This window comes from Lemur catta, chromosome 8 (genome assembly GCF_020740605.2).
Source record: "Lemur catta isolate mLemCat1 chromosome 8, mLemCat1.pri, whole genome shotgun sequence".
Classification (NCBI taxonomy): domain Eukaryota; kingdom Metazoa; phylum Chordata; class Mammalia; order Primates; family Lemuridae; genus Lemur; species Lemur catta.
The window spans coordinates 11,604,776-11,621,599 of NC_059135.1; the positions used below are offsets into that span (position 1 = coordinate 11,604,776).

General features: G+C 33.4%; 1 protein-coding gene across 1 annotated transcript in view; it reads right to left on the reverse strand.

Moving 5' to 3' along the window:
- Positions 1 to 5,267: 5,267 nt before the first annotated feature.
- Positions 5,268 to 16,824, reverse strand: part of NYAP2 (neuronal tyrosine-phosphorylated phosphoinositide-3-kinase adaptor 2) — a 163,671-nt gene continuing 152,114 nt past the window's right edge. Inside the window, exon 6 of the mRNA XM_045559318.1 lies at positions 5,268 to 6,466. Within this exon, the coding sequence (XP_045415274.1) occupies positions 6,239 to 6,466 (228 nt within the window). The 3' untranslated portion in view covers positions 5,268 to 6,238. The remainder of the gene's footprint in view (positions 6,467 to 16,824) is intronic.

Sequence of the window (16,824 nt, forward strand, 5' to 3'; positions counted from 1 at the left end):
AACAAAGTTTGAGAACCATTGCTCTACAAGACATGATTTGAGGTGATGTTATGGAAAGTTTTCTCTAAAATTCTCTTCTTCCAATCTCCTGGTCTGTCCCATTGCCTGACATTCCCTTAATAAATATTCACTCATGCATGTTAATAAGAATTTTCTCAAATACAAATTGCCATAGGAGGATGAACATTGTTTTATCAGTCACTCACATCTTAGTGTCATCATAATTTAATTAGACTCTGAGATTGCAAAGCTGGAAAAAAGTGAGTTTTAATGAGGGATGAGAAATGGAAGAGACCAGCAATTGCAAATATGAAGGCACTTTTTGTCATGGGCTGAGATGGATGGAAACTTGGAGTGTTGACAGTGGTGGGGGAGGGAGGATTGGTTATTTCTTGCTCAGCCAAGAGGTAGAGTAGCACAAGGAGCCTTTGAGTAACTGGAGGGGTGGGGCAAAACAGTGACAATAAATCAGATTCCTTTTAAAAAATGAACATGAAAAGAATTGGTGAGGGATTATGAAATTATAATTAATTACACTGAGATTGGATATAGGGGAGAAGAGACAAGTGGTTGATGAAGTAGCCATTAGAGACGATTAGAAGACCCTGTATTATTTCAGATGCACTTTTTGTGTAAGCTCACGGAGTTCTGGAATCTTGTCTTATGTATTTCAGATGCTCAACATCTCATTTATTGATATCTCAGCAACATTAAACATACTGACTCACTCCCTATTAAAGCCAGGTTAATTTTAAAAGTATGACTGAGTAAACGAATGTGCTAAGTACCCTTCCAATAAATATCTTGTCTGCATACACAGATCTAGGATTGCCGGATTTTTAATTTTTCTTTAATGCTCCCAGCACACGTTAGATACACTCTGAGTCATTTAACTGGAATTAGGCACATATGAAAGAAAGAGAAAGGTCAAGGTTCCCTTGAGGCAGAAGCCAAATAGTGGTTAAGGACAATTTGGGGTCACATAACTAAATTAAAAAGCCCAGCCCCTTAGTACTCACCAGCATCAGTCTTCCACAACATGCAATCTCATAGCCAACTCTAGAAGTTGAAAATGTGTGCACTTTTCTTTGAAAAGTTCTTAGTAATTGTGTTTCTTGATGAATAAAAACCAGCGACAACAAAATCAACTAATTTAAACTATTGCTTTTATTATAATTACACGGGAGCACAAATAAATAAGCACAAAAGTATTGTAAAATATTGCCAATGCACTAAAGAAAACAAATTGTTTTCAAACAACATCTGGTTACTTCAGTAGTATCAAAGTACATTTATAATTACATGTTACCTAAAAAAATCAAGTACAAAAATTAAGAGACATTAAAACATCAGTGTTTATATTATTAAGCATATAGAAATGGCTAATAACACATGAGTAGAGAAATCTGTTATCTAATGCTTATTTGCACAATTTTCAGGCACATACCTGACATTTCTAATGAATTATGAAAAATGCAATATGACATTCAGATTTTTAGATATGGTAAACATGTTATATTGGAATGGATGTTAAATGGTTTTCTTTAAAAACCCTGTCTTTTAAAAATGTAGTGCCATTATCCACTAAAAAACATATTATTTTATATCATTTTCTGATAGCTATCTGTTTCAATTGTTTGAAAAGAGCAAGAAAGTAAACATACAATTGCTAAATACGTAAACACATTTTTAGTGCAAGATAACAAGACCTGTGACTTTACTGTGCTTTGCTTTTTATAATCACAGTGCACTTTACACAAATTGCTACACTATAAATGTTAACTTAATGAATTCCAAACAAAAGAAGTGCATACTAAACATCTTCATATATATTATATACAGTATGTATACTGTATGTGGCTGTATACATGTGTAAATGTAGATGCTTGTAGGGTGGGCAAACCCAGTTATATTTGGGAACAATTGAATGCTTCAAAAGGATTTTCACATATGTTTGATTGAGATAGATCCAACAATATTTCTTTAAAAATGTTTTCCCTTAAATTTGAAACTTTAAAACATTTAAAGGGAACTGTAACTACACATTTTTCTATGTTACACATATTTTGCTGCAGTGTAATTGACCCAAATATCAAAGGGTTTTAAATCATCCAAACCCTAAGCCATAATGTTCAAGTCCAACATGGTAAAACGTGTTATCCTTTTACTGATTTACAAAGACAGCAGTACATATCATATGTGTACATATAGAGGCTTACACACAAACATATTTCATACCTAGATATTAAATTTAGTATGTTTTATTATTTTATTTTGACTGTACACTTGAAAAAAAGAGAATGCCTTATATAAACACATAAGAGATGTTGAACACACATGAAATTGTACATATTCTTAAAAACAATTGGTTTTATTTTGAAAATATTGATGATTGCATAATTAAGCTCCTTGAAGGCAGGGACCACATCTTTTTCAATGTTTTATTCCAAGTGATTCAGAAATTTTTTAAACATGACTAATACATAAGTTGGTCAATAATGAACTGTTAAATAATAGATTAATAAAAAATTGTCCACATTATATAGTTAAGATATAGTGAGATAATCATGAATACTACACGTAACATTTTTCTTTTATTTCCATTTAAGTTTGGGACACAATGAATTGTGAATTGCTATTCTACTTCTGTTCTTTCACAAGAGTAAATTCTCTCTCATTTCAGATTACTTACTGCTTAAATCATAGAATCTTTTCTTAATTTCACATGTAAGCATAGTTATCTCACAAGCTCTTTTCTACATTAGAAAACTGAGTCATCTTAATACGTAATGACAATAAAATTGCATTTGTATGTGCATTGTTTTATTTAATTTAATTATTTAAAACAATATATAGTGTTCAGTTTTACTGACATTTACTAAACTCACTCAAATGAATCAAACTAAATTCCATGTATAGACAAGACCTATGCCAAAATGTAATAAGAAAAATCATCTTTTCTGTTTTTTAGAAATAGTCAAAGAAACCTTGTCACTATTTTGAAATATTGTCACTACTCTGAAACATAAAGTTGTATCCAGTAGTCTCCAAACAATTGCCATGTATTTGGACGTGTATATTCTTTAAAACGACAAATTTTAATCTCTTAATGTTTTGTTTTATGTTCCTAATTATTTTATATGAGTGGGCATTAACATTCATTTACACAAGTTTGTCAGTTTATGCTTCAGTAGCATAAAGACAGGGGACATGTTGGCAGTGTCTATCTACCGTTATACCTCAGAGGATGCTGGCTTCTGTGAATGAGAAAAGAAATGTAGGATTTTATTTTTTCCTTCCATCAACTCTAAAGAAATTTGTTTCTTCTCTGCTAAGAAGTGTTTCACAGATAAAAGCGTCTTGCTGACAGCCAATAAAATTCTGTTTCTATAAAATTTTCTGTGAAAAGACCATTTTTCATAGGTATGAGCTCTTTCAACCTGATAACCATGCCATGATGTGATTTGTTCTTTGGCACTGCTAGAAATATGAGCTTTATCATGGCAAAGTGTCCTGGCTGGAGGTTATCTCCTGACCAGATTCATATATTGAAGTGTCCTGATTGATCACTGCCACAGTCTGCTTATTTTTCTCTGTGTAATAATGACCTCTTTTTCTCCACATGTAGAAACACTACATAAAGAGGAAATCGATTATAGAATGACTGTTGCCCCAGAGGACAATTGTATAGGCACAGAATAACCGTTCTTGAGTCAAATCTCAGGGAAGCCACTTTTCCAGATCTTTCAGTTACTTCCCACTTAAGGAGAGAGTCAGAGAAATAAATGGAAATGGTTGCCTAAGTTCAAATTTTCAAGCAAGTTACCTCCTCAGAAACTAACACATTTCAAAAAGGAGTGTATGAGACCTGGCAATAGCATGAGTTTGACAGAACAGATGGGAATGGCTGAATCCAATACAAATCATTTTATTATAGTACCTCTGTTTACTTCTTGACAAGTGGTCAGCATTAAAAAAGATATCTTCTGCCTAATTCAGAGAGATATGGGAAAGATTGACATCCGAAAAACACACCTGCATCTCCCCACAGAAAGATGGTACCTAAATATAAATTTTAGGGGAAGGGTAATCGTTACATACTGAGCCCGAATACATATGTACCAATTTCATAAAGAAGCTGAGAATTGATGTCTTGTGTCCGATTGATTGGCTTAAGTATATGTGGTCATAATAACTTAAATCAGGATAACAACTTGGATCACAAACACCTTTAATTTCCATTCTGATTTTATCTTAACACGTTTTCATCACTCTTAGATTTGTGCTCCATTGGTTGTTGGCTTTGAAACATAACCTATAGCTGGTGTGAAACATGGCAGCAGAATTTAGTTAAGCTACTTAAGATCCCTCTGTGATATCCTGCACTTGTGAGTCTGCCTTCTTACCACCTCAGTTGTACACGCAAAACTTAAAACTTCAATAAGAATTTCATGTATACAATTCTTCCGGTGGGTGAGCACTCACGCACTCACACACGCAGGCACACACACACACACACACAGACACACCCTACACACGCTCCCGCTTACCTTTGTCCTTATTCTTCCAGAATTCTGACTGGACATCAAAATATACATTAATTATAAAACATTAAAAAATTATGTTATAACATTTCAAAGGCTTTTGAAAGAAACCATTACCCATAAAGCATTACTAGGTTTTTAGCAATATAGATTACAAAAATTCTCTAACTCCTGTTATATATTTGGCTTTATTGAGCAGCACGGAACTATTGCTGTCAATACCCTTACGAGGAAAACCACTATGACAATAACTTCAAACACACACTTTTTCTCTCAGAAATATAATACTAAATTGATTGTTAACAAAGAACCACATACTGTCAATTTTTGGAAGCATAAATAGTAATTTAAATATACAAAATATATGTGATAGTTTCTTTTTTATTCATCCGTGGCAATATTTATATTCAATTAACAAGTTACTCTTAAAAGATATATATGATTTTTTTTTAACTTAAATTTTACCACCACATAAAATTGAATCCACCCCATCCCCCATCCCCTGTATTTCCTGTTTCTTCCTTAAAACAAAATAAAATAAGAAGTGGTCATAATTCTTTGGTCATGGTGTCATAATCAGTAAGAATGGGTGAGATGATCATGCACAGAAGATTATGACCCAAAAATGTGGTGATAACTAGTCTAAAAAATTGACAAGAAATACTTTTTTATTAAGGAACCTAAATTTTGAGAAAGATTGGCATTTAGTGTACTAAATGATGCAAACTGGTGTAGTTTAATGTTTATTTCTCATTTTCTAGGGGAAGCAAGCATACACATGAAAAGTTACTTAAAAATGGTGACTATGGTGGCTACAATGCCACTGGTCCCACTTTCCTGAAAGTCATCACGCTCATCAGCTCTTGATTCCTTGTTCCTTCCATTGTCACAGTGAACCCTGGTCTCCTGCAATCAGATCAATGATGCAAGGACACATGTCCCTAAAGTCATTTCTAAAGAAAATGTTTTCTGCTGGGATGTCCAAATAGATCCTAATTATTTGCTCTGGAGTCTGACTCATCACTGCTTAGTATAAACAAGAGGATATTGAAAAGAAATTCTTATAAAGCCAATGTAACAAAAATATTGGTGTCAATGTAGCTTGGAAGTCCAAATTAAGCATCACATTTGCATTCATTTCCTGTCAAATCCTTAAAAACTTAAAAAGTAACAGATGCTCTTAACAAATATGATAGTCAACTTCTACATTACTAGCACCAGATCATATATTATGTCGTTGAACATGATTTATAGCTGTGAGCTCTTGTACAGAAGCCAAATATGGGCAAGGGAAAACAACATTTTTAAATGCAAAAATTAATAATAAAAGGCATCAAGGGATTACATATAAAAGAGATAGCAAACCAGTTGATACCGAAATTATATCATATAGTAAACTCTTGATCTTTCTGTAATTTATATACGTATAATGTGTATTATTTCAGATGTCACCCATAAACTAGTAAAATATGTACATTTCAATATCTTCTGGATTCAAAATAATCCAGGATAAAATAAGTGGGCCTTTACTGCAAGGACATATTCATTTTATCTTGAACTTGCCACGGGTAGGCACAGCTTGCCCTGGCATTCCACTCCAACAGAGAAGATATGGAACAGTTAATTATCACATGACCGAGTCGACCTCCCTCTTCGTAGTGAGTACTGAGGCGCTCACGCCATCCTGCGCACACTCATATGGCAGTATCCCAGAACACCGTTTGCTGTTTAGAATAGGGTGGAGGGCTGTACTTCTTTGCACCTGCATTCTTCTTCCAGCTGGGTAGGATAGGCATGCTATCCTGTTTGCAAAGGCCCTTTTCCGTTTTCTGTCTATCCTTTATTTCCTTGCACAAGCAACGCTTTTTCTCAATCATCTCAAGCATTGTATGGTCTCCATGAAACCACTGCATGCATGCCACCTAGCAAAAAAGAAATAGTGAATACAGAAGGAAAAAAAAAATGGAATGAAGGCATACTTTTTTGCACTATGCTAGTAGTTGCTTAGAACAATTTCAGCTGTTTTATATCTCCTTTAAAAATTCTTTAAACAAATTAAGAAATATAATAATTCTTACAAAGCAAAAATGAAGGCATGGAAACTATAAATAAACTTTGCATATAAATCAGCAGACATCATGATATTTAACAATAATTCGGATATGAATATTTTTCCAATATGTTCTAAAAGTTCATGATATGAAAATGAAACCTTTATATTTTATCTTTTTATGAAATTTGCCAAATATTTACTTATTACTTTTATGTTGGCTCCATTGTTTCATAGGTCCCCATATTTCTAAATTCAGTTATTGGAATTACTTTTCAGGAAAGTCTAACATGAACATAATATGTTTTAAAGACGTTAATGAACATTTTTATTCTTGAAATAATTTAGAAACACTTCCGTTTGTTTATAAATAGTGTGCAGTGGAATTAGTATTTTTAATAATTTTTCCTATCAAAATGATTTTCAGTGTACACCATATGCTTGGAATATGAATGCGTAAGTGATTCTTCTGTAAAAAAGATTTGCTATAGTTTTTGATGTTTCAGCAAATGTCTAAGTTAGAGTCATTGTCCTCTATAATCACATTGATACAGATACTGGTTACTTCCAGAAATTTAGAGAAATAGATTAATCAGGTCATTTGGATTACCAGGAGGAAACGCAGTGTGTACTGTATATTGATTCACACACACACACACACACACACACATACACTACTGGACAGGTAAATATTGCTCTCAGGTACATGTGGTACCATGTCTACCAGTTACTGTTCTTTGGAACAAAGCTACCATGTTAAGTCTGTCACACAAGGACAGCAATGAATTCAGGTCATGAACTCAGCCAGGACGGGAAAGCTTTCACTTAATTGTTTGAGCAAATCTACTCTATGACTTGGAACCATTAAAACAGCTCACTTAAAGTAACTGAACTTGGTGTTTTAGGATAATGGTAATCAGAACAAATACGTATATAATGTTTACTCTATGTTAGATCTCGTTATAAGTACTTTGTATAGTTTAATTCATTTATTCTTTATGATGATGTGCTGAAGTAAGTACTATTTATTAACCCATAATGATGAAAAAAATGATACTTAAAGAGATTTGGCAACTTATAGAGCCCACAAATGGAACAGTCATGAGTTGAAACTCTATTTCCAACACCCATGTCTTTAAAAACTACACTATACTGCTTCTGAATGTGTACACAGAACTGGAAGGAACTGGGAAGATAGATTAGTACAACACTCTTTATGCATGGATAAGGAAGCTAAGACTTCAGGTAGCTATGTATCTTGCCCAAAGCCAGGCAGGTAAGTTTTGGTGTGAACAAGGCTAAATAGAATTCTCACAATTCCTAATCTTTTACGGAGAGGGCAGGACCTAGAGCTAGAAAACATGGACTTAATCCTGGATGGGTATTGGTCATTCAGCTCATTGGCTTCTTTATCTGAAAAAGTGAATTGATAATACCTCACTTTCAGAAGTTGGCATGAGGTTTAAACGGGATAATGAAGATCAACTCATTTTAAAAACAGTAAAGCACTGCCCAAATCTTATAATTCTAATGCTGACAAATATCTGGTAGTTTTCCATACCTACTCTCTGCCACCCTCACTGAAAGTTAGAATTTATCTAGCCCTGCAATTATAACACTGAGTCTCAGAACGTTTAAGGAACTAGGTTAAAATCACATCTAATTAGTGATACAGACCTATATCAAATTCAAGTCTATCTGACTCCAAAGTTGATAGTCTTTCTACTACAGCATGCGCCATTGCCTGAATTTTATTTAGAAATTGTAATAATAGTAATTGTTGTATGTATTACCCTGCTACTAAAAACTATAAACATGTGTATGGCTTTATGAGTGAATAAAAAGTGCTTATCAAATATTAATAATTAAATCTAAATCACTGGCTTGGACTTGGAGCCCAGAAAATGATACACTTGGATAAATATCTTGTATGTGCCTAACTTAATATAAAGTTTCTTGAAAGGATGAGCTGTGTTTTATGCCATTTGGTATCCTCTAGTTCCTGGCTCAAGACCTTGGACGTGGAAGTTCACTTTTTAAATAAAATTCTAGGTGTTTCGTGAGTTAATCTAATGAATAGGTTTGTGTTCCAACAGGAGAGTGTGAAAGCGACAATTTTGAAATTTTTCAAAAGACTTTCATGTTTTAAAATGCATTTTTATAACATGATAATGTATGCAATAAAGATACAGTAAATCTATTTTGGTGAAAATACAAGCAGAAATTTATTGAGTAACTTAAAATTGTCATAACCAAATTTATAAGCCAGGAATTCCCAGGGGACAGTCCCCAAATCTCATTCATCTCAGTAGTCCTGACATGTAGAACACTGTCCTAGGCTCTCAATAAAAGTTTTATGAGTTGAATAGAAGCTATCATCATAGAACAGTTTTTGCTGCTGCTCAAAAAATTATCCAGATAATCTTAGTAAACTCTTCTGAGGTTTACATTTTTCAATGTAATTGCAAAACCTCCAAACTCCTTTAAGGCAAGATATTACTTACAGCATCACTTCTATATTTTTGTTTTATTTACTTGTCCACACAAGCATTAAGTTATGCATTACTTAATTTATTTTATGGTATAAATCAGCATGTGTGACTACAAGATAATTTTCCTATATTGCTTTGACAGGAGGGTCACCAATATATTTCATAGTTGTAACATTTCATGTATGTATAGACTGCATTGCATTATCTATAAAAATAATGCATTTTTGTGTCAAACAGAAATGTATGCTATATGGGTGTGTGAATATACTAAGAATAGTAAATTTCTTAAAAACCTAAAGACTAAAAGTGTAAGAGTAAAGAGTTAAAGGCCAGGCATGGTGGCTCAGGCCTGTAATCCCAGCACTTTAGGAGGCTGAGATGAGAGAAACACTTGAGCCCAGGAATTCAAGACCAACCTGGGCAAAAGAACGAGACCCAGTCTCTACAAAAAAAAGGAAAAAAAAAAAAAAAAAAAGGACAATGATAAAGCATGGATTTTTAAATTATTTACGTTTTTTTATTTTAAAATAGTTATGTGTTCACTTGATTGATAAAATGGTTTGAAATATTAATAGAAGAAAAGGACTTTTTTTTTCAGACTGACCCTATAATATTTAACTCCCCTCTTTTGGAAATGAGATGTATGGTCAGTGAGAAAGCATTGCCCAGTACATGAAAGAGGGCTAGCTATTAGAAGATAATTCAAATACAGGTTGTTGGAAGATAGCCAATTCAAAATAAAACATACATTTTAAAATGTTGACAAATATGTGGCATTTAGTATAGAATCTTCTTATGTTAAATCTGCAAATATTTTTTCTCATTTAAAATACCCAAGAAAATAATTTCTACATTAAGATGAGATTAATGAATGTATTATAGAATATAATTCTGTATTCTATATATAACAGTATATAGTATGTACTGTTATAATGTGACGACATGACAGCATTTTACCTCTGCCATTTTCCTCTCCAAAACCAGTAACTCCACTCTAATCATGAGAAAAACACCAGACAAACCCAAATTGAGAGACATTCTGCAAAATACATGGCTAGTACTCCTCAAAGTAGTTAAGGGTCATCCAAAATGAGGAAAGTCTGAGAAATTGTCATAGCCTAGACAAGGCTAAAGAGACCAAATGACTAAATGTAATTTATATGCTGTCCTGGAAGGTACTCTGGAGCAGAAAAAGGACCTTAGATAAAAACCAGGGGAATCAGAATAAAGTATGGACTTTATCTGATAATACTGTAATAATATTGATTCATTAGTTGTGACAAATGAACCATAGTGATGTAAGAAATTAACGATAGTGCTAGGTAGGGATGAAGGTATGCAGGTGGCAAGGCGGGTGGTTAGACATGCAGGTTGCATGGCAGGGGACAAGGGGATGTGGTCAAGGGCCAAGGGTCAGGACCAATAAAAACAGAGAAAAGAAACCACAACAGCAAGAACTTGAGGTTAGGGACTTTTCCCAACTGGGAGCATGCACAGAAGGTAGGAGTTTATGACCGAAGCTGAACTTTCCTTCATTAACATAGTAAAACTCACACCTCCGCCCCCCAGCGCCATGACAGTTCTGGAGCCAGCCATACAAGGATAAAAAACAGAAGGGTACATAATTCCAGGAATTTCCACCCACCTCCCTGAAAGACATGAATATTCTACCCACAGCTTAACATATTATTAGGGATTAGCATAAAGAACAGACCCTAATCCTGGGATGATGCTGTTCCTAATTGGAACAGTCTGCTTTCTACTGGCTTTGAGAGTGTACTATACTTTCTATACTCTGTCTTTAAACTCAGGGTCATCTCCATTCATGGCAAAAGACCTGTTCCTCTCTCTCTCTCAAACTTACTTTTGCTTTGCAATAAAGCCTGTGTGGAAGTACTTTGTGTCTGTCATCACTCTGTCACACTGGCCCTGCTTGCAATTCTTCCAAGCAAGAAGCCAAAGAACCAGGACACCTCCCAAAACCACACCTGACAATAGGTGAAACAATAGTGTGGATATACCAGAACCCTCTGTACTCTTTGTAACTTTTCTGTAAATTTAAAACTCTTCTAAAATTTAAAAAGTGTAAGTATTTAAAAATCAAGTGAAAAGACCACATTCTTTCCAAATGCTAGTTTTAACTGTATCTTTCATTCTTTTAAAGGAAGAAACATGGTATAATAATAAAAATAAAACGATTTGATTGAGATCCTTATGTTGTGTGACCCTGAAAAGTCATGTATATCTCTGAACTTCCTATATACTGTATATTGAATAAATATTGGTGCTTAACTATTATATACATAGTATGTATATTTATATACCTCACATATACATTTTACGTATGGTGTAGATAATTTATGCATACATTATATATATTAGTACATACTTTATACTTCACACGGTTGTAGGAGGCAGTGAACTGAAGCATATGATCTTATCTACTGATCCTTCAATGCATCAGGAGTAACACAAATAAGAAGGAGCCTTTAGCTCATTTCAATAATTACTTTCTCAAGAAAATAAAGTTAAGTACTTCCTGAGATTAAGAGTATATTTTATTCAAAAAACAAAGGAATAGCAATGCAGTACAATAATAAATCCCCATAATATTTATTTAAAATATTCAGTTTTCAAAAATACATAAATCATAAAGAGAAAAAGAATACTCTGAGATAAACACTTGGAGTATTTCAATATTAAAAATGATACCAGAATAAAACTGATAAAAGCATGCATATCGCTACTGATTTTGATTTTTGTGTCTCATTAGTTAGCATGTGAAAAAAATAATTTATCAGAGACTTAAGAGACAGAAAAAATGTCAATCTAGTGCCTTGTTAACCTTGGAATTAAGTTCAGCTGTGAGTCTTGAGACTTAATCTTGAGACTAAAATTTAATTTCTTAACTGATAGGCACAGCAATTGATACTAATTTTCAGATGACCTGGGAGAAAATTATCAATATTCTGTTGCTTTCTCTGTGTCCACTTATTCAACCTGGGTTGTCCATTTTATGAGAAATTATTTCCTGCATGAGGAGGGTATGCTTTAACCTCATGGAAAGGAAGCTAAAAGTCATCCAAGTTCTCTGGATTTTCTCTTTACTCCACAGAAAGTTTCCCCAGGAGACCATGGACAGCATTGGTGAGGCAGCAAGGAAGACAAGGCATGAAGGCCAGTGGGTGTCATTCAAGAAGGGGATGCAACTTCGTCAGAGACAAGTGGAGGCAGCGAGTCACCTGCGGCTGTGCTCACTCTAACCTGAGTCATGAGTTCAGCCAGGTGTGTTATTGCGCTCATTGAAAATGTTCTTCCCCTTCCATTTAGTGGGAAAATAGGTTAATTCTTTATGAATAAAACATACAGAAAAAAATAAATGCATGTCATGGCTTTTTCACATATATCTTCAAGATAAAGTACAGGGATTAGCAAACTGCAACTCACTGGCCAATTACAGCCCACTGTCTAAGTACAGTCCATGAGTAAGAATTTTTTTTTTACACTTTTAAATAGTTGAAAAAAAATCAAAGAAGAGTATTTTGTAGCACATGGAAATTATATGAAATGCAATAGCAGTGTACATAAATGAAGTTTTTCGGCACACAGATGTACCCATTTGTTGATGTATTGTCTACAAAGTACAATTGAGCACCTGGGACGGAGACCATATGGTTCACAAAGCCTAAGATATTTACGACCTGGCCTTTTACAGAAAAAAAAAAATTTGCTAACCCATAAACTATCATGCAAGATAAAAAATACAACTAATTAATAAAATAATAATCAGTTTATTATTATGAATATAGTATCTAAGAAGGTCAAATAAATAGTATGCTAGACCTATAAAAAGGGTGAAAAATAATTTTTAACAGCTAAGTTAAATGTAAGAAAGCTTGTTAAATTTCCACTTATCTTCACCATAGTAGGTGGTTACTAGATCAAACTACTGTTGTCCTATCATCATACTCTTTCCTAAATATGCTTTCAACTAAGCAATCAATTGACCCTTAAAATAAGTATCTATTAGAACTGTCTGATGGCAGACCCAAAAGAATAATGTCAGTATTGGTGCTATAAAAAGGGCTGTAAAACAAAATCAAGAGTATTGATTCACATGGGCTTACAATATTTTTCATGTTAAGTTTGGCCCATTAGATAAACCAGAAATGATGAGACCTAGATTTAAAAGCAGTTCTGGCAATTTATTTAGATAAATTATTTGGACATGTCAACTATACATTTTATGATTCCATCATTATAAGAAAAGCAAAATGATGGAATTAAAAGAGATAAAGTAGGTAAATTGGTTTAAATTGTGTAGATAAGAGATTTAAGACTAGGTCAGTCCCTTCTTTTAATAATCCTGCAGAGATTGCTTAGCTGCCTGTGATGTGTCACTGTGGTGACTCAACTTAAATATAAACGTTTATTTTGAGAACTTTTTCCTCCCAATTTTAATGAATTACACTTTTCTTTTTGTCAAAGTATATTTTGGAAGCTAGGGGTCAACTTTACACAGTTTAAGCAACAACATTAGCCTTCAATAAAACTTTTGAAATTTATACAACATAGAGAAGGAAGGGTTATAATTATCTGCACTTGTTAGCATATTCACTAATAAAATTGCTTTCTTGGTTATCAAATGACAACTATTATAAGTGATCATCATACAGAAAAAAAGTCTTTTTCTCTGGATAAGCATGCTGGATCCACATATCTTTTATAAAGCAATTGATACTTTGGAAATATATAGAGGTGACCCAACATCATAATATTTTTTATGCTAAAATTTAAAAGGTACAGTCAAATAATCCATGTGGGTTTATAATTACTTGTAAACAACATTTATGCAACTTTGAAAAGTACAAATTAAAGGCTAGGAATATTATTTTGCCCTAAATTATTTTCCCCCCTTTAACTGAAGGCCAAAATGAAGCTATTCGAATAGATAATATTGTACAATATGTACAATACCAAAAATGGGGGGATTTTTTTTCAATTCCATTGACCAGAATTTTATCCTGGGCTTTCAACCTCAATTCAGTGATGTTGTACAAGTTATCTTGCTTTCTTGCCTGAGATATTATAAGAATTAAAGATTATATATAAAATGTACCTAGCTTTTAGATATTGATTATATTATTTGAAATAATAGGCATCTTTGGTATAGCTTCAGGTTTTTTCCATAGTTTTTTGCCTATTTTTTATCTTTAACTCTGATATACTCATCAAGTGTTTCTTTAGTAATTCCCTTATAATTCTCCCTCATTTATCAGCAATGTTGATGCAGAATGTATGTTTTATGAAGGAATTATTAGGCAAGTCTATACCTGAGGCATTGTACTGGAATGACAGTGTTTATTTCCCATCTCTAAATTTAGTTTTGAGATATAGATATATTGATAAAATGAGAGCCATGTCGATTTCAGAGTTGCTTTTGAATGCACAATCATGGGTACACACACATTAACCTCTCTTTTTCTAGATCTGAAGATCCCCCTTGATATACAACTTCTCATCAACTACCAGGCACATAATGAAAAATATCACATGTTGATATTTTAAGTCACATATGCTATTTGTTTTTACATATCTGAGCTTGCTTCTGTCATCAATTATACAAAACTCATTCACCAGGAAGATTTAATAATTATAAAAGAAGAAGCCTTACAGTAGCATGGTTAGAAACAAAAATAGAGTTTCAAGTTATATATCTATTCCTCATTTTCTCTGCCTATAAAATGAGGAAAACACGTTTTAACCCTTCAATTTTATAATGATGTCCTTTACTCAAGACACATTGTCACAAGTCACTTTCAGGGATGGAGTTTGGTTTCAACTACCATGCTAAACAGTGACAATTATAGCTTATTTCAAGCTTCTCGAATACAATGCACACCCCTCTTTAATAATAACTATACTACTTGTGCATGTGTTTTTTATTTTTTAATTTTCTTAGGAGACAGTATAAAATGGTTAAAAGGGATAAGATGACCTGGTGCTACCACTTACTAGTTGTGAGATCTGGGACAAGTTGCCTAACCTTTCTGAGACCTTGTTTGTTTATCTGTAAGATGAAAATAATAAAACCTCAGGTTTCTTGAGAGGATTGAATGTACTGATTTGGCATCAACTAAAAAATGGACACTTATAAAAATAAAAGCTTCTCTACCCCCAGTAGCCTGTGAGCTCTTTGAAGACAGGGGCTCTGCTATTAATCTTCATAACCTTAGCCTGTAATAGAAGTATGCAATAAATGTTCATAAAAATGAATGAATAAAAAAGCAAATGGATGACTCTAAGTGTAATGTCATCTGACATATTTTCAGGAAAGGTGCTTTTGGAAATCTTCCATTTAATGAATGATTTCATTCCACTTAGGTTCAATTGAATCCAACAATACACCAAACTGTACAAGGTTCAAAATATTTCCTGTGATTTATAAACCCCAAGAGGCACCTAACCTGAAATTCAGTCCTCAATGCCATGTGAATCATACTTTTGGTGTTCTATAGCCAAGAACAACTCTTTTTCAAACTCTGGGCATCAATCTTGGCCATTTGGTTGAAGTTAAGGGACAAAAACCAATGCTTCCTAAGCTTTAGTATACATTCAACCTCCCTTGGGAGTTTATCGAAATGCAAATTATTAGGCACCACTGTTAGAAATTCTGACTGTAGGTCTGGGTAAGGTGGCTTTCAGGCAGTTATAATGTTATTAGGCTTCCCAGGCTATTCTGATGGAAGATAGTCTGAGTGTCACACTTTGAGAAATACAGAAACTCTAGCAAAAGATGGTAAGAGGTTATACTAAGTCAAGATGGTACAGAAACATTCCTTCAGGGTCTGACCCTTCCCATTCTCTGTCCCTATATTCTGGGCACTGCATACAAGTAAAGAATCAACTGAGGTTTGGGGAGGAGAAATCAGATAGATTTTTTGCCTTGGCAAATTATTGCAAGTATAATCTATCCATCCTGGATACATTTATATATGTATGCATGTATTTATAAGCATTTTTATGCACATATATCATACATTTATGATTAGATTATTGAATTGTTCTGTAAATCTCGTTATGTGATTTAAAAAATTAAAATTACAAAAGTTCTACTAAAGAAGATATGTCAATAAATAATGTCATTCAAGAAAACGTGGTGACCTAAAGCTAATAAAATTCTGTATCTTGAGATTTTTGATCTAAAGAAATGATCTCAAAACATTCTTCAATGATACCATAAAATTCTGAAATAAGTTTGCAATTTATATACACCTTTGATCATATGACTTTGGAGTGAAGAATTGTTACAATCCAAGAAATAATCATAACAACATTGACAATGTAATAATACCAGCTACCATAATTGATTGCACATGGGCATGTTCCAGGCACTTTATGGGCTCTGAGCATATATCAATTCCCCTTAAAGTTTAATAATTCTGAAGCATCCCTTATTGCTATATTTTAGACTATAAAACGAGGCTTGAATAGATTAAGTAACATGTTGAAGCATGTATGCCTAGTAGAAGTCCGACTTGGAATTGCAATTCAAGACTAAATATACCAAATACTAAAGTCTGTGCACTTATTACACTAGATTGCCTCAAACCTAATTATAATTAAAATGGTCCTCACTGGCATAACACACATGCCCATGCACACACACACTATTATTATGGTACTTTAACTTCACATAGCCAATGACATGGAAAAGTGTGCTAGATTCCATAAAGGC